This window comes from Miniopterus schreibersii (assembly GCF_964146895.1).
Source record: "Miniopterus schreibersii genome assembly, chromosome: 19".
Taxonomy (NCBI): Eukaryota; Metazoa; Chordata; class Mammalia; order Chiroptera; family Miniopteridae; genus Miniopterus; species Miniopterus schreibersii.
In genome coordinates, this window is record NC_138119.1 from 8,127,764 (window position 1) to 8,145,935 (window position 18,172).

Genomic DNA, 18,172 nt, shown 5'->3' on the forward strand with positions numbered 1-18,172 from the left:
GGGAGAACCCGAGAAGGCTTTGGGTGAGAGATGGCATCTGAGTTGGATCTGGGCAGCCAGGAAGAATTTTTGTGGGCAGCATCCTGGGGGCTGGGAAAGCTGTGAGAATAGGCCGGAGGGAGAGAGAGATACATGTGTCAATTCGCGGAGAGTATATCCTGCTACCAGCTTGAGAGCACCCGGTGGGAAGTACCCCACCTCCCTAGTTGAGTTTGGAAAAAATGGATAGGTGAGACAGATAAATATGACCTTTATTACCGGTTACGATTAAGCTGGAGAACTTGACTTTGGGCAAGAGCTGAATGAAGCTGGCCCACTCGCGACAGGTAATGGGGTCCAGGTTGCACAGCCCACAGCTCAGTTCCTGGGAAGTTTTCCAACTCTTACCTTTCAACTAGAATACTTGAGATTGTCAGATAAAAATGAACAGTACATGGCATTGAAAGGCGAGCTTATATCTTAAAACTGAGTTTATTTTACAAGACCCCTGTTTCCCACAGAAGCACCACACGGTAAGGCAGCTAGGCTTACTAAAGTGGATTAGATTCACTCTCCATGAAAACTCAGTGATGATCTGTAGATCGTGGGGGGGGGGGGGGACTATTGGGAAGTATCATAACTGGAACTGGAAGTCCCTGGCCTCCGGTACCTTTGAAGGGTCTACATTGTAAAATGAAAGAGACACATTGTTATAAAGCTCTGCAGTGAAGCCTGGTGGCAGGTTGGGGGGGGGGGCGGGGAGGGGGGCGATGAAGACAGCACATTGAACATACGATGTCCTCTGTAGAAGTACAAAGTACAATATATGGGGACCAGAGGGGAAGGGGAGAGGTGGGGGGGGGAGAGTGAGGGCTTTGGGGGCTGGAGTTCCCTAAGGAAGGCTAGTTCAGGGAAGGTGTGTGCTTCTCCATCCCAGCTGTCCCCAGTGTTCATCACACACGCCTCCACTCAGAGCTGTGTCATGTACGCAGCTTTGGGTCCCAGCCAGATTTCAGACTCCCCACATGGACCCCCCAACCCTACCCACACAGGACGACTGAGGAAGGGTGCAAATATTCATCTAAATAGTCCACAACTGCTCAGTGCCTGCTGGGCACCAGCCACTCTCCGTGACCCTCACCACAGGCCGTGAGGTTGGGCTGGTCCCTCTCACTTCTCAGGAAGGGAGGCAGAGACTCAGCCAGCAGCAGACCTGGTTGAATCGGGGTTTGCACCCCGGCTGCCAGCCTGCAGAGGTGTGCTCTCCCTGCAGTTTCCCGGAGGTGGGGTGGGGGCAGCGACTGCTCCCTTAGGGCAGGAGGAGGGAGGGGGCTGGCTGCAGGGGCTGAGGGGGGCTGAGGTTGTGTGGTTATTTGTGGGGTCATTTCCGGGGCTGCCTGTGAGTTAAGTGGAGTATACTAGTGGAGGTGGGGGTGCATATGGATATTTGTTGGTCAGTTCTTGGAATGTGTGTCTGTGAGTGTGGTTTGGGAAGGCAGGGGTTAGCCCCTGAGCTGTGTGAATATGTGTGTTCGGGATCGGGCGAGGGCACACGGGCTTGGATTTTGCGCACGGTTGTGAACATGTGCGTGTGTGAGTTTGAGGGTGCAAGGATGTTGGGGTGCTGGTGGGGTCAATTCCTGGCCATGTGTTCATGATGTGTGAGTGAGCGTGTGGGGGGGGGATCGGTCTGTGTGCCTATGAGTGTGTGTGCGTGTGCGTGCGTGTGAGTGTGCCCGTGCCCGGAGGGAGGGGGAGGGGGAGGCGCCGCGGGGCCCCGCCCTGCGCGGCAGGTGGGCCGGCGGCGGCCCGCTCGCTGCTCTTGGCTCGCGGCCGCGCGGGGCTCGCGGGGCTGGGCTCGGGCTGCGGGGCGGCGCCGGGACAGGAAGCGGAAAGCGGCGGCGCAGCGGCGGCGGGGCTCAGCCTCTCCAGGACCCAGCGCAGGCCGCGCAGCCGGGCGCTGCGAGCCGAGACCGCGGCCGCGGAGCCGCACGGCCGGCGCGAGGTGAGTCCGCCGAGGGGCGGGCGCGGCGGCGGGCGGCGGGCGCGGGGCGCAGACCGCCGGCGGGGAGACGCCCCCGGTCCGGATCCCGCACCCCGGCCGCAGGACTCACACCCGGTTCACGGCTCTCCTCCCGCCTCCCCTCCTCCGGACCTCACCCCGTGGGTGCTCCCCGGGATCCCACTCCGCTCCCATCCCCGCGGGGTGCGCCCCTCCTGCCCCTGCCTCGGGCTCCCCGCCGCACCCCACTTCCTTGGGTCCCGGCATTCCCTCCTGGCTCCTCGGACGCCCTTCTCCCCCGGCTGCCCTTTGGGGTGCGCCCTCGGGGTGCGCGTTCGGGCGGCCAGCAGGGAGCGGCAAGCTTCCCCGGAGGCACCTCGGCTGCGCGGGCCGGGGGGCCGGGCACGCACCCCGGTCCCCACCCCGCCCCGGGCTTGACCCGGGAACCGCCAGCGTCCGGGGGCCGCCCGGCCCAGGGCCAGAACCCGGCACAGAGCTGGCCTGTGTTCACACCTCGCTTCCAAAAGTGAGGCGGCCCCGGAGGCCTGGGGGGGGGGGGCAGCCTGGTGGCGCATCGCGGAGCGCAACAGGCAGGTAGGAGTTTACTTTCAAAAACGCCGGGGTGGAGCCGCAGGCGGCGGGCGCGCCTGTGCGCGCGGGGTCCGGGCCGGGGCGACCTCCCCGCGCCCGGGCCGCGCCGCGGGGGGCAGGACCCGGTTCACAACCGCTCCGTCTGAACCGCCCTAAGCGACGCGCCCGGAGGAGTGCGAGGCTTTATGAAAATTTAAACGCGTCGCCGGCGGGGGCGGGGTGGGGCGGGGCCGCGGCCTGGCGGGCGGAGGGGAGCTCGGGGAGGCTCGGAGCCGGCGCTGCGGCTCAGTTGTCCCGTCTGCTGCTCGCGGGGGGCCGCTGGGGCGCTCGGAGCTGGTGACGGCCTGGCTGGCACTTGCATTTTCTTAACCCTGCTTTTTTTAAATTTTTGCTTTTTTTTTTCCGGGGCCCTGGTTGGAAATGAGTGTCTTTTTAGACACTGATTCCAAAAGCTAGCAGGGTGTACAGAAGTTGGCACTTTTCAGTCTGTAAGTTTTACAAGGGTTGCTGGAAATATTATAACTTGCGTCGCCCATCCTCAGGGCTAATTAGCATTCTCCTTGCTGGGGGTGGGCTGTTGGAGGACACAGCTCCTGGGCTCTGCAAGTGAGATGGCAGGAACTGTCTGCGTCCAGGGAGATGTAATTACTCATTTTATGTAACCACTCATTAGAGTTTTTAAGAGTCAAATTAAATCGATGTGATATGGTCGGGGGCTTTGATTTGTGGGAGGGAACTGTTTTATTCTGTGGTTCAAAAGAAATAACACTTTCCGCCTATCTGTGAGCACGTCGCACTTGCCAGACGCTGGTGTCTGCGTGTGATTAGTGTGAAATTTTCACTGTGACGGCGTTGGCGGTGTGACTTGGTTGCGATTCAGCTTGTAAGTAAAATGGGAGAAGTTTGAGAACGGTATATTTGTAAGGACTGCTTGCCAGGCAGTATATCTTTTCACTGTTGTGTATTTGAGTGACCAGCAGAAACCATAAAGGGGAGTTTCCTTTCCAGGCAGCAATTCCTTGTCCCCCGGCTCCACTGACAAATAAACAGGCATTGAGTGAGGAAGGCGTTCTCCCCTCCACCTCCCTACCCCACGTAAGTACACCGGGAGCCCAGGCCGCAGCAGCGTTTGGGTTGCTTGGCACTTATCACATTGTATTTTAATAGGCAGTTTCCACCTTTGGGCTGTGAGCTCCTTAGGATTAGGGCTACTTCAGGTTTGTTTCTTTTCTCCTGGACTCCCCCCGATGCTTGGGACACTGAATCTGTGAGTAGGAGTTGAAATTGCAGCATACTTTATGGGTTATGTGTGATTTGGGACCATTTAGGATGGTTGCCCACCTTCCTTTGTGTAAATAAATAGTTCTGGTAATTGCTCCACTGCTATACATTTCCCGTAGCTCAGAGCACAGGTTTCTGGCATTCGACCCTCCGAGTTCAAACCCTAGTTCCAGCACTTACCAGGTGTGTGACCTCCGTGTCCTTAACTGTAGCGTGAAATTAACATTTTACCTCCCTTATAAGGTTTGGTCTGAGAAGTGAGTGAGATATTACATGGGAATGACTTAAAACAGTCGCTCACACATCCTCTATCTGTAACGTGAGCCAGCTGTGGTTATGGCTCTCGCTGGGCACGGGCAAGTGATTTGGGCATAGTGCTGTGCTATATCCCAGAAGGGGCACAAGACAGGATTCGGTGGACTTGGGGCTGACTCATGTTTCTCCTGGGGCCTTTGATCTGGCCTGAAGCCTGATGAAAAGGGTGCATGTGTGTTCTGCTGTCTGTCTCCATCACTGTCCTTCTGAATCCCTCTTAATGGACATCAATCATTGGACCCGGCACCGTGGGATTACAGAGGAGGTAGTCCCCATGAAATCTATTTTGCTGAAGCTTAGATGTCTAGCAGGGGACAAAGCGCTGGCTTGAAAGCAAATATACGCCATAGAACCCCAGGCACGTTGACTTTTCACAACTCTTCAGAAATCTGTACTGAGCTGCTGGGGTTTTAGAGGTAATTAATGACTCCAGCCAAGAGCAGTTATTTCGGGAAGGTGAGCTGAAATCATCGGCTAGGCAGGTAAAATGAGGTTGACATTTCCTTTCCTTGTGAATAGTGGCCCAGAATCATTCATTTATAAGAGCTCTATTGTAACGAAAGAATCACGGGATTTGCCATAAATGCCACAAGCCCTCTGATCCCCACATCAGTGACCTGGATGATGTTTTATGGTTTATAAACCACAAGTTCAGCAAAATGTTTTGCAGACCTTGCCATTGTTCTCCACACCCTTTCTTACAACCCTGAGGTCCTTCAGGTAAACCCAGTAAAAAATGCACAGCCTTCTCTGATCTCTGGGATAGTCACTTCCAACCTGGGAGCAGTAAAAGGAGGCCTGCAAGGGACAGACTGGAAATCATTTAAATTACTTAGCTATAGTTAATGGTGTTCATTAAAGATAGACTATTGTGGACTCCCAAAAAGTATACATAAGTTCAGTGAAAATGATACGATAGTCCTATGCCACACTAAGTTATTCTAACTGAGAGAATTTCACTTGATTGAATAATAATAGTGCCCTAACAGTTGTGGGTACTTATCATATGCCAGGCACTGTTCTAAATGATATGAATTATCTCACTTAATAGCCACCATGAGCCTATAAGGTAAGTAAAATATAAATCAGTTGTTATAGTGAGGGAAACCAGCACAGAAAGGTTAAGTAACTCAATCTGAGGTAACACAGCCGATAAGCACCGGAGCCAGGATTTGAACAGTGACAGGCTGTCTAACCCCAGGACCTGTGCTCATTGCTTCTCTTCTGTAGAAAAAAAGTTGACTCTAAACAAAATTATCTAAACTGTCACTTTCCCCTTGAGTGCCATATGAATATACACGGGTAGCTTGAGAAAAGTGTTAGCTTCAAAACATAGTCAAAAGGGGGGGTGGGGGGGGCGGCGAGGGCTGGGTGGAGGTGGGCAAAGGAGGAGGGATATGGGGACATCTGTAATAGTATCAACGATGAAAATAAAGTAAGAAAATAGTAAAAATAATAATTAATGGAGTGAACCCTTTAGAATTATGTATGTGATAAAAATTAAATATTCAGAGTCATGTACACAAAATACTTCCTCCCCTCAGAAGTGCACCCACTGCAGAAGGAGGGAAGTGAGGTGAGGCCAGTGGCCCCCTAAGCTCAGGGTGTCTCTGTGCCCTGCCGGGGAACCTCCTACCCTCCTCACCGGTTCCCTTAATTACGCAACAGCTCCTGGCAGAGCTGTTGATGTTTTTGATTCCTTTCCGTGCAGGTTGGCTTCTGTTCACCACTGTCATTACCACAGCATGTCCTTTCCCTCCCTCCGACGGTTTTCTGAACGCCACGCTTTCCCCTTAGGGAGTAGGTGCAGTTTATGTGCGTGCATGTGACTTTAGGGGAAGATTCTCTTCGGGGCCACGGGCCTTGACTCTGCTTTTCTAAAGGGTGGCGAGGCAGGTTCTCCGGGACACTTTTGCCCGAGAATTCCAGAATTGAGGATGCTGCTGCTCAGAAGCGTCCTGTGCACCCGTCTCCACAGCACCCTCCGGCCTGCCCTAGGTGGGTGTGAGGCCCCGGCCCTGTCCGGTGCCCGCCTCCCACCGTGCCCCTAGCTCCTCGGGTTGTGACAGGCAGGCGGAAGGCAGCGGCCAGGGTGTGTCGGAAACAGAAATTGTGCCTCTGAGTGAGAAGGCGTGCGAGCGGCAGGGCAGTGTGGGTGCCACCCTGGTGGGTCTGCGTCACGGCTGAATCTGATGCCCGCGCCTTTTAAAATGGGACTTTTTTAAAATATGTTTTTACTGATTTTAGAGGGCGGAAGGGAGAGAGAGGGAGGGAGGGAGAGAGATAGAAACATCAACATCCATCGGCTGCCTCCTGCACGCCCCCTGCTGGGGATGGAGCCCAAAACCTGGCACGTGCCCTGACCGGGAATCGAACCGTGACCTCCTGGTTCCTGGGACAACGCTCAACCACCGAGCCACACCGGCCGGACAAAACTGAACAATTAAGATATAGACAGCCTCTAAGGGTCCTACACAGTAGATGCATGGCCTCCACAGCCTGAGGATGGCCACAGACACCCTTCACTCAGCACACAATGAGCGCCCGTTAGGACCTAGGAGCTGGGGAGGCGGTAACGAAGGTGGTCGCTGCCCTCGAGGAGCCAGACACCAGGTAGTCGCTCAGATGAACTGGACGTTGTGATGCAGAGCAAAACCGGAACTGGACTGGAAGGGGTTTAAGCAGGGAAGTGACCTCCACCTTGTGACTGGAGAGATCATGCTGGCTGCTGCCCTGCTGGGTCAGTAGGAGGACAATTCCAGGGTCCGCATTAACTCCTTTATGTGGCTACCTCCTGCGCAGGCCCGTGTGGCCTCCTAGCGGTTATCACCTTGGGAATCTGGTTCCTTTTTATTACTTTATTATCTTCCCGATAAGGCGGCCCTCTGACCTTATCTGAGTTCTGCTAATTTCCTGTGCATACAGGGGAACTGTCTTGTAAATATTGTCATTGCAGTGATAAGCTTCAGGACGTGCTCTTCTGTTGACTGCATAGTCCCTTCTTACCCACGGTTTCTGTTCCCTGTGGTCAGCCTCTGTCCGAAAATATTAAACGGAACATTCCAGAAATAACCCATTCATAAGTTTTAAGTTGCACGTCATGTCATTCCGAGTAGTGTGGTGGAATCTCGCCCCATCCGCCTGAGAAGTGAGCTGTCCTGCTGTCCAGCGCCTCCTCGCTGGAGATGCTACACGCCCCTTGGTCGGGTGCTTGTGTTCCAGTGACGATTGTTTTACTTAATAGCTTCTCAGTCACCCCCTTCATCTCATCACATGGGCATGGTATCATCTCAGCATCACAAGAAGGGTGAGTACCGAACGGGAGGTGTTTTGAGAGCGAGACCACACTCACATACTTTTATTACAGTATATTGTTATAATTGTTCTGTTTAATTATTAGTTATTGTCAGTCTCTTACTGTGCCTTATTTATAAGTTAAACTTTCTCATAGGTATGCATGTATAGCAAAAACCAATGTATATATAGGGCTCTGCTGTTTCAGGCATCCACCGGGGCTCTTGGAACGCTTTCTCCCCACGAATGAGGGGGGACGGCTATGAACCGAAGCTCTTACATCAGCTTTTAAAAGGAGTTCACTCTGGAGTCGTGTCACTTGGCTGCCTGTTGCTGCTTCTAAATCCCCACTTAGGTCTCCGACAAGAGTTCACAGTGATGATGGAAACAGTGGGATGTAGAAGAAGGGGCCTGGGCTCTGTAAACTGGATTCGATGAGGAAACCTGCAGGCTTTGTAATAGGTTAGCCCAGGAGGCAGTGGGCGGCTGAGAGCCGGGGCAGTGAGGGGGGATCCTGGGGGCCAGAGGGCACTTCTTGGCGGGAGGGGGTGTGGGATGAAGGAGAGAGAGTATGGAAATGGCCCAGGGGCAGAGCTACAGGATGGGTGGGAGGATTGCGTCGCCCTCGGGAGGAAACTGGAGAGCGTCGGTCAGGACAGTGGCGAGCAGCTGTGAGGGTGACCGAGGAGAATCCCAGGTGGAGCCGAGCCCGTGTGGGAACCGTGCCTTGGGGCTCATCCTTTGGGTACTTGCTGGGTGGGTACCTCTATGTTCAGAGTGTCCTGGGGGTGAACGGCAGCTCTTGTCTCAAGGATCTTATATTAGAGTAAGCCCATGGGTGGAGACTAATGGTGAGTTTGAGCCTTAGGGGAAAGCTTGATGGGGAGAGGGGAGGGCGCGTGGGAGGAGTAGCGTTAGTGCATCACATTGATGGTGCCCGTGACGACGGTGACGGCGTGCCCGTGCGTTGGCACTGCTGTGCCCCGGCCTTGCCAGCAGGGTCTCTCCAGCTGCTTACTGGATATGGCAGCGGATGAATGAACAGATGGGATAAAACCCAGGGAAAGGAAGACAAGGTTGTGACCTTTGGATGGGGCTCTTAGCAGTCGCTGGCCAGCTAAGAGCTGCTTCAGCGGAAAAGAGGGAGACTTGGGGTGACCGTCGAGGGGGGAGTGGCAGCATGTACAGGCCAGAATTGTGGGAGAGAAACTGGACAGGGGCGGCTGGTAGGGTTAGGTGAAGCCTTTTTCCCAAAGGGAGCAGCCCGTGATTTACTGCGGGACGTGCCTGGAGTTGCCTTCGTGGATGGCCAGAATTGTTAATGAGCATGCAGCGTGACGTCGCTGGGAGAGGAGTGGAACTTGGGTTGCCAGCTGCCAGAGGGGTTACGTAGGGAGTCTCGACTGACGCTCACAACCGCCCTAGGAAGTGATCGTAGGAAACGGCCTCGTTTTGCAGGGGAAGAAACAGAAGCCCAGAGAGGTGAGCATCTGCCCCAGAGTGTCACGGCAAGAAGCACAAATAGGATCAGCCAGGTCTGCAGGACCTGGGCTGCCTGCCTCTGAGATCCCCCCTCCCCCCCAGCAACAGGTAGCCAAAGCCAGCTAGAAGAGGGGCTGGAAAGGGCAATCAGGAATTATGGTTTGGAAGGCAGAGGTGTAGGACTTGTGGGTGGTGAACTCCGAGTGGAGAAGAGGCAGTCAGGGTCCTGGGCGAAGCCTGCGGGTCAGCAGAGGGCAGGGCGAAGGGCCCGCAGGGCAAGAGGCTGGTTTGGGGCAGGCCTGCGGAGCTTGGCTCGCCTCCCGATGTTCGTGTCTGCCAGGTAAGAAGCAGTGAAGCCTGAGCAGAAAGGAAGCGAGAGTCTAAGGTGCTGAAAGCTCATTGAAATTGCTCGTGAGCATGGGGGGAGGCAGAGGAGGGGGGCCCATGAAGTCTTCCAGGAAAGGGGGGGGAGCAAAACTAACACTTTTCAAAATGCCTGCGACGTTTGTTTTCACATTCACGGTCACCCCAGAAAACAGGCTGCTTTATTTCTGTTTAGGAGATGAGGAGACCTGAGGCTCCCAGAGGAACCTGTCCTGCTCAGGTAACAGCTAGTTAGCAAGCGGCGGGCTGAGGTGCCAGCCCAGTGCCACCTGACTGCAGGTGAGCTGCAGGTGAGCCACAGGTGAGCCTCCAGGTGGGAAGATGGCATAGGCCCTGCCCTGCCCTGCTGCTTTCCCAGAGCTTTCCTTTCCCTGAGAAAGACAAGGAGGACATCAGGTTTCAGAGCGGGAACGGGCGTACGGGTAACCATGACTTTCACGTATCCGGTATTTGGAGCCAGTGCTGGGAGCATTCGCACTTGTAGCTCCTTTCTTTCTCCCGGCAGCCCTGTTATGTACATTTTACAGAGGCAGGTTCAGAGAGGTTTAGTATTATAATTGAGGTCACAAAGCTAATAAGCCAGTGACACCTGGGATTGGAACCCAGCTCCGAATACTGTATCTGCTTACATCTTCAGATCAACCCTGGGAACATGGAAAGACGGTGGCTGGTTGATTTGACAAATGAGGAAACTGATGCTCGGGGCCAGTGGCAATTCCCAGGCTGTGCTAGACAGGGAGGAGCTCTGGCTAGAACCCATGTCTCCCTCTGCTCTCCTGGGGCCCTTGATGGCAGAGGGGTACTGAATTGATGAGTCACAACACCCAGGGCCCTGGGTCACAGACCCCAGGGGGGGAATCACCCTGTGAGGGTGGGGGCTCTGCTGGCTCTCAGGGGAGTTGCCTCCAGACTTGCAGGTGGTTGCTGGGTGGGGAGCCATGGCCTCATCCAAAAGGGACAGGGGCATGGTATCTGCAGGGCCTTTGTTTTTTTCTTCGCACGCCTCTCACTGGCTCTGTTTACAATTTGAGCTTTCAGGAGCCCTGAGAAGAAGAGCCCCCTTGGGCATTTGGCAGAGACCAGCTCTGGGGTGATGGGTGCGAGGGAGAGGCCACTTGCAGATCTCCAGTGTTCTAGAAGTTAGCGTGTGAAGCTCAGGAATTTACTTGGAAATGTTTCTGATTTATTTTTACTGCCAAGCAATATCTAATGAAAATGTGGGAAAAGACTGAGGAGCCTGCTGCTCATATCCCTGTTTGTCCTTGTGTTTACCTGAGTGATTTTATAGGGTTGTAACTGCCCTGTGGATTCGGTGCGTCTCTGTCTCCACAGTCCCGTAGCCTGCTTTTTAAATTTACCATCCTCTCATAAACATCTCCATTCTTTGTAATTATCATTTTAAACAGCTATATGATATTTCTCTGGGTGGATAAACCTATTCCTCTGTTTGGGGGGCATTTAGATTGTTTCTAGCTTTTTACTGTTACAGATAATGCAGTAATAATAGTTTTTCTTTAAAAAAGAAATTAGTTTCCCTAAGATAAATCCTCAGGAATTTGGGTTCCTGGATTAAAGAGACTGAGAACTTTTTTCCCCCCCTTTTACATTGGCCTTTGGAAACTATGAGCAAATCCCTTAGAAGCGACTTTCCTGGGTATTGTTTTTTAACCAGCAAGCTGGCAGTGGGGGCTGGGCATCATGTCTCAGGCTGTGGGAACCCACTGCCCCCAGCCTGAACCTATGGGGGCCAGGCTGTGTCCAGGAAATGGCCAAGGGCCAGGTATCACCCGCCTCCGGTTTTCCTGCTCCTGTGGTCAGGGTTTGACTTGACTGTCACCTACCTGTCTCCCTCCCAGACACCTGGGGAAGCTTGTTGCCGCACGAGTGGAACATAGAGACCCCAGAGGAGGCGGCTGCTGTCGTTTCCCTTCCAGCCCTTTAGGCTGGCTTTGAACGTTGATATCTGTTTCCCCCCCTTTTCCCAGAATCCGTTCCTGTTGAAGAGTGTGGCCCCTTGATTCCCGGGCCCTTCGAGGTTTCAGGAACCCAGCCGGTGAAATTCTCTACCTCGACGGAGAAGCAGCACCTGCTCCTTCATCAAGAGCAAGCTCTCCATTGCTATGGATACCGAATCCACGTATTCTGGTTATTCTTACTATTCCGGTCATTCGAAAAAATCTCACAGACAAGGGTATGTCAGCTGGGGATGCTTCCACTTTTCCTGGTTGGGGAAACTTGTAGGTCGCTGGGGTGTTTAGATTCACTCTCTTTCTTTCTTTTTTTTGTTTTTTTGTTTTGTTAATCCTTACTCGAGGATATATTTTCCATTGATTTTTAGACAGAGTGGAAGGGGGGGAGAGAGAGAGACAGAGAAACATTGATGTGAGAGAGACATATCGATTGGCTGCCTCCCGCATGCACCCCGACCAGGCTGGAGATCAAACCTGCAACCCAGGTATGTGCCCTTGACCAGGAATCGAACCCGTGACCCTTCGGTGCACAGGCTGACGCTCTAACCACTGAGCAACACCGGCCAGGGCTAGATTCCGTTTTTAATAGCAACAGCGGTTGCAGGGCTGTGGACGCTGGTGGCTTAGTCCGTGGTGCGTGAGAAGCTGAACTTGAAGTGTATTTAACGTGCGTGGGGAGTAACCACACCGCCAAGTTGCATTTTATTGCTTCCATAACAGTTGATGACTTTAATTTCTCACGATTGATTTTAAATTAAAGTTTCTCCCTGCAGTGGAAATGTTTTTTCATTTCCAAGTACTTCTCCTAGATGACAGCTCTCCCACAGCTTTGCCAAGAATGTAAATGAAAATTTGAAAAAACGTGTTAATTTGTTGCTTTTCAGCCAAAGCTGCTGACTCAGGGTCCATTGTGCATTTGCCACGAGGCTTATACAGTGAGGTGGGGTTGGCCTGGCGCCTGTTTCTCTCTGGCTAGTCTTTCCATTGAACCACCCTGGGTTTTGAGAACGCTGCCCCGGGTGCCGGGCGCTGACCCCTCCCCTGAGCAGGATGCGCAGGAGTGCGCAGATGTTCACAGAGCCTGCGGTGCTGCAGACCTACAGAGTGTTTGGCGAGCAGGAATGAGTTCCCTGAGTTCAGTAGAGCAGCGGCCAGCCACGTGAAGGACCGTTGGAGAGTGCCCGCCACTGGGACCCTCAGTCTTCACAGCCACATCCTCACAGCCGTCCGAGAACGGTGGGCGGTGGTGCCCCCACTCCCAAGGTGGTAAGACTGAGGCCCAGAGGCCCTGTGATTTGTCTGAGGTTACAAGGCTGCTAGATGCCCTCAGTTTTCAGGCCCACTTGCTGGTCCTTTGGGAGCCCACGCTTTTTCCCTGGGCTGTGCAGGAGTAACTGGCAGGGGGGAAAAGGGAAAGGAAATGAAGGCTAACTCATGTGACTCATATGCTAAAACTCATTGTCCCAGAGAGGGCTTGCTGATGGAGGGGGTTGGCGCCTTTGTTCCCAGGCGGCAGAGTCAGTGCAGAGGAAGCAGCCAGCCAGGCCCCAGCTGTCAGCAGACAGAAAGGGCAGGTAGTGGGTGGCGTGGAGAAGGAAAGGGAGGAGTACCCGGTGGGGCGGGCTTTCCCCAAACAGAAAGAGCAAACAAAGGACACAGAGCCAAATCATCTTCCCAGGAAATGCCAGCTGTAAGTGGGACCCCTGTGGGACTTGACAGGGATTCTGGCTGGGGCCAGAGGGGGTTTGCAGCCGCCACCAAGGGCTCAGCTCAATTGCCTCAATGGATGCCTTTACACACACGCAGGTCCAGGCACGTGCCGGGCCTCCTGCGTGCCCTGGCCTGCTCCGCCTGCCCCTCTCGCACACACACGTGCACAAACACACTTATCTTTACTCATCCAGGCAGATGTTGCATGGAAACAGGCTCAGAGATAAAGACACCAGAGATAAACACACCTGTTCAGCAAAGGCACACAGGTGACCTGGGCCACTTAGGCGGAGCTGAAAAACACCAAGTGTGCACGTGTCTCTTTCAGTGGCTTGATCGCCTTACTCCCTGTCTCCCGTTTGCATCCTCTGATGGTCTTCACCACTGGGAGCTCCCCAGGGGGCGCTTGGCCCTTCTTTAGAGTTATGGCCTTGGGAGCTATTGGGATAGACATTTGGAGACCTGTTGCGTTGAGGCAGCCACGCTGTGGCTTGCAGCTCTGTTAGCTGGAAAGCACTGACCAGCAGTATTTTTGTTGGTCTTTTCTATTTAGTACTGGCTCAGAGACCTCCCTGGAGCAGTCATTCAAGACCAGTGCTTTTCATAAGAGCCGTATGGCAGTTCTTGCTCCCTTGACAACAGGACCAGCTTGACGCATGGCCCACATTGAGTTGATAGGATGGTCTTTCCACCCGCCCCTCATGTGACTGTGCAGGGGAAGCCCTCGCCTCTGAGCATCCCTCTGTCCAGATGCACGCTATCCCAAGCCTTTCTCCGAGCCTCCCTCCACCTAATGCTGGTTTCATAAAGAAGCCACTGCACTTTGTGACGTTGTACAGCTGAGTGTTACAACCAGTGCTCCCGCGATTGAGCCCCTGCTATATACAGGACATTCCACAGACAGGCCGCCTTCCAAGCAGTTAGTCCAACAGCCGCCTCCCCCAGGAGCATTTGGGTGGGAGAGCCTTGCGGACCGTTTCCTGGATCACTGGGGAGCTGGTGGAAAATGCAGATTCCTGCTGTCTCCCTTCCCGAGGAATTCTCTGAGGGTGGTGCCAGCGAATCTACCCAGATCCACACCCAGATGTTTTCTTTGCACTGGTTTAGGGTTTCTGCCTCTGGGGATGAGAAACCTTCCCCAGGTTATAAAAAATGGCTTTTATCTGGTTCACCTCCGATGTTACCAGAGGAACTAATAGACTGCCACTTCTCCTTTGGGTGCCATTAAGCCCTTTACAAGCCAGGCCGGGTGGGTGGGGGTTGGAGTGATGGTGGGTCCTAGAGAGGCTCTTTCCAGCCCTGGGTGGCTTCCACCTGCTTCTGCCTGGGATTGTCCAGGCTCCGGGAATTGGCACTCAGTGGAGGGATTTTGATTTCCGGTGGAATCTGTGCCGTCACAGGATTTGACCCACGGGACCAGTGAACAGCTAGATAGGTTAGGGCAGAATGTGACTTGGCTGATGGCAGAGAGAGTGACAGAGATGAGAGCAGGTGGGGAAAGGGGAAACAGTAAAATGGAAGAGGGGGCTCTTGGATCTGGCCCGGAGGCGGGGTGGGGACCCTGGGACTCGTCTGAACAGTTCACTCTGGCACGTGGGAAATCTCCCCCAAGTTGTTTATTGTTTCTCACAGTGCATCCTGTGGAAGTGATTGTTTTTGGCAGAGTGTTGGGCACTCCGCTTTGTGCTATCCCCAAAGTCAGTGGGTGCAATGCTCCTGTCCCACCTGGGAGACTTAGGAGTTAGGACAGTGGTTGAAGGAAAGACTGATGTCAGGGTGGCCTGTGGGACGGGTGAGGGAGCTTACTCTTGGCACCGTGGGGCTCCTTTGGTTGCGATGACTGTTCACAGTTGGGGACGGGAGTGCCAGTTCCCATGGTTGGTTGATGCCCAGGTTTGCATCAACCTCGGACCTCTGAGCTTTGCACAGTGATTGATTCCTTTTGTCAAGATTGATCCTCGGCAGGGTGCGCTCACAGTCACCCTGGGGGACCACCCAGGATTAATATTATGCAGCCAGTCGCCTGCTTTCCTTTGGAGGCCTGAAAACACTCCCACGCGCGCACACACACACACACGCACGCACACACACACAGGTACATGCGCATGTGCGCACACACACGCATGCACACACTTGGTGTCATTTGTCCTGGCTTTTGTTTGTTTTTGTGGGTATCTTTGAGTTCAGCTAGAACCTGTGGGAATGACTTTTCGTTTGAATTCGTAGGAATGAGAGGTAAGTGATTCTCTGTGCAGGTTTAGGATTTCCTTTCTTCTTGTTCAGAGGTGTAGGGTGACAGTGTGTCCCAGATTTTTTTGGACAGACCAGAGCTTGAAGATTTTGCAGTGTTGTCCCAATGAAAAGGTCCTAGAAAATACATTCAATCAAATTATATCCAAATCAAGGCAATCACTTTACAATAACAGTGTGCCTTAGCTACATGAATTCTAAAAGTTGCAATTTTAGGCTCTGAAAAAATATGAGCACTGTTGATGGAGATGTAACAGTCTTTGTTTTGGGTCCTGGAATGGCAGAAAGAAAATGCTAAGAACAACTTAACCTTTTGCACGGTGACAGGGAGTGGCGATAGGTGGGTATTGGCACCGTGTGTGTGTGTGTGTGTGTGTGTGTAATTTTCCTAAACTCAAAATGAACTTTACAAAATATTTTGATGAGAGTCAATTAACATGGGATAAATATACTAGTTATTATCTTTCTTTTTCAGGGAAAGAAATAGAGAGAGACACAAGTCACCCCGAAATAAAGATGGCAGAGGGTCAGAAAAAGCCGTCACCATTCAGGCTCCCACCGGAGAGCCCCTGTTGGCAAACGACTCCACTCGGACAGAGGAAGTCCAGGTAAGGATCAAAGGCCGCCTGTAAGCACGCGGCCCCTTGATCAGGATTCCTTTTGGTAAATGTTTCTCTAAGTCTTGTTGTAATAGGTTCTCTTGGGCTTTTCTCGTTGTTTTTCCAGCATGTTAATTAGTTTGTCTATGTCCCGTGGTTTCTTGTTGGTCTGAGGACAGCCTGCGCTGCCGTTGGCTGGCTTCTGCTTGCTTCCCAAGTGTGATTGCTGGGCCTGCTCTGAATGGTGTTGAAAAGAAGTCAGCCGGGCTGACATCGGGGCGGAGGAGGGAAAAGTTACGGGCTGCGGTCTCCGGGGACTCGTTGCAAGTGGAACAGGAGGAAAGAGGGAAGGACCTTCCTTCCAGAAACCCCGAGTCGCGTGGGGAGAAGGGCAGGGTGGTTAGGACCGGACATGAGATAAATCGGGGGCTGCAAACGTAGATGCCTGGTTGGAAACACAGATGAATGAAATAGGCCCCAGGACACAGCAAAAGGCAAAAGTAGATCAGGCGAGCTTGGGGGTGAACAGCGGCCTGCGGCACGGAGTGTGGGGTGGCAGCGAGCGAGGGGCTCTGGGCCCCACGGGGTTGCATTTCCTCCGCGTGGGCCGTGGCAGCCCCTAGCTCCAGACGCCTCGCACTGCTCCGGAGCTCAGGGATTCTGTCTGCGGTCCTGGGTCCTGTGCTATTTAAGAAAAGCTGGAAATACGGATTTTATGTGCAATCCCTATTTCACTCAGTTTTTAAGCACTGTGGACCCTTGAGCAACACCGGCTTGAACTGTTGCGGTCCATTTACATGCAGATTTTTTTCATTAAGTAAGTGCAGTCCCGTAAATGTAGTTCCTCAGCCTCATGATTTTTTAAATAATACTTTCTCTAGCTTACTTACTTAATTTACTTATTTGTTTTATTATTTTTTTAATCCTCTCACAAGGATATTTTTTCCATTGCTTTTCAGAGAGAGTGGAAGGGGTGGGGGGGAGAGAGAGAGAAACATCGATGTGAGAGAGACACACCGATTGGCTGCCTCTTGTACGCTCCCCAACCGGGGCCAGGGGCCGGGGATTGAGCCCACAAGTGAGGTACATGCCCTCGGCTGGAATCGAACCTGAGACTCTTCAGTCCGGGGGCTGACGCTCTAACCACTGAGCCAAGCCAGCTAAGGCTAGCTTACTTTATTTTAAGAAAACGGTATATGATACATATAACATACAAAATATATGTTAATTGTTTAGGTTATTGGTAAGACTTCCTTCTAGTCAGCAGTAGGCTATTAGTAGTTAAGTTTTGAGGGAGTCACAGTATATGCAGACTTTTGACTGTGCCCCTAACCCCCACATTGTTCAAGGGTCAACTGTGTTGGTAATTTATGTATTTTAAAAAAAAACACTGTGTGGGGTCTTTTCTCTGGGCCCCCACTGTCTGGCAACCCATCTGATTTAAATAAACATCTGAGCTACACTCGGCAACATGTCTGGTGAAATATAGGCACCTCCATAGCTGGTGAAATATAGGCATGTCCAGCCTTGGCCCCAAATAAACCAATGCGTGCACACACAGCTGTAAAGACGTAGGACTATGGTTAAACCTCTGCGTACCTGTAGTTTTACACAGATACGCATTTCTAAACAGATAGGTGGACTGAAATTAGAATTCCTCAGCATATACATTACTATTTCACTGCCTGTCTTGGCTCTGGGAGGGCCAGAGGGATGGTTGGACGGATGGGGCCAATCCTAAGAGTGGACCACCCTAAGGGCTGCAGGGGGTCCGGTTCCTTCTAGATGTGGATCCAGAGGTGCTGGCGGCCCATCGAAGGCATTTCTTCTTTGCAGCTTCTCTATATCTCGTAGCTACATTGGGAAGCTGTTGGTATTTACTCCAGGATGTGGTGGGGAAAACATTGAAACGGGCATTTGGAGGCTGCACTTCTCCTGGGCCATGCGACCTCGGGCAGGCACCGCCTTGCTGGGCCTCAGCGTCTTCCTTGAAAACCTAGGGACTTGGGTTAGAGGATCTTAGATCCTTTCTGTTCTGAGAACCTCAAGCTGGAGACGGCCCTTTGGACATCTGCATTTTTTAGACCCAGATGTGCACACGTTCTTAACATGGACGGAGGATTTAGTTAGCGACTCTTTGGCAGGAAACAGGGTGAGGAGCTAAATCAGAGCAGTGTGGTGGTCAACAAAATGGCAAGATACGAGTAATGAGTTCAGCATTGGTTATCCACTAACCATGAGGCCCAGTGCAAAACATGGAATCCAGTGTTGCCTTCACTGAGAGTGTTACAGAGTAAACTATTTTAGGTAGCCCG

The 18,172-nt window shown here is 52.8% G+C and overlaps 1 protein-coding gene across 1 annotated transcript in view; it reads left to right on the plus strand.

Annotated features, from left to right (window-relative positions):
- Nucleotides 1-1,869: 1,869 nt before the first annotated feature.
- The window catches only part of VANGL1 (VANGL planar cell polarity protein 1), a 40,412-nt gene continuing 24,109 nt past the window's right edge, over nucleotides 1,870-18,172 (plus strand). Inside the window, exons 1-3 of the mRNA XM_081121963.1 lie at nucleotides 1,870-1,984; nucleotides 11,314-11,519; nucleotides 15,734-15,866. Coding sequence (XP_080978089.1) covers nucleotides 11,449-11,519; nucleotides 15,734-15,866 — 204 coding nt within the window. The 5' untranslated portion in view covers nucleotides 1,870-1,984; nucleotides 11,314-11,448. The remainder of the gene's footprint in view (nucleotides 1,985-11,313; nucleotides 11,520-15,733; nucleotides 15,867-18,172) is intronic.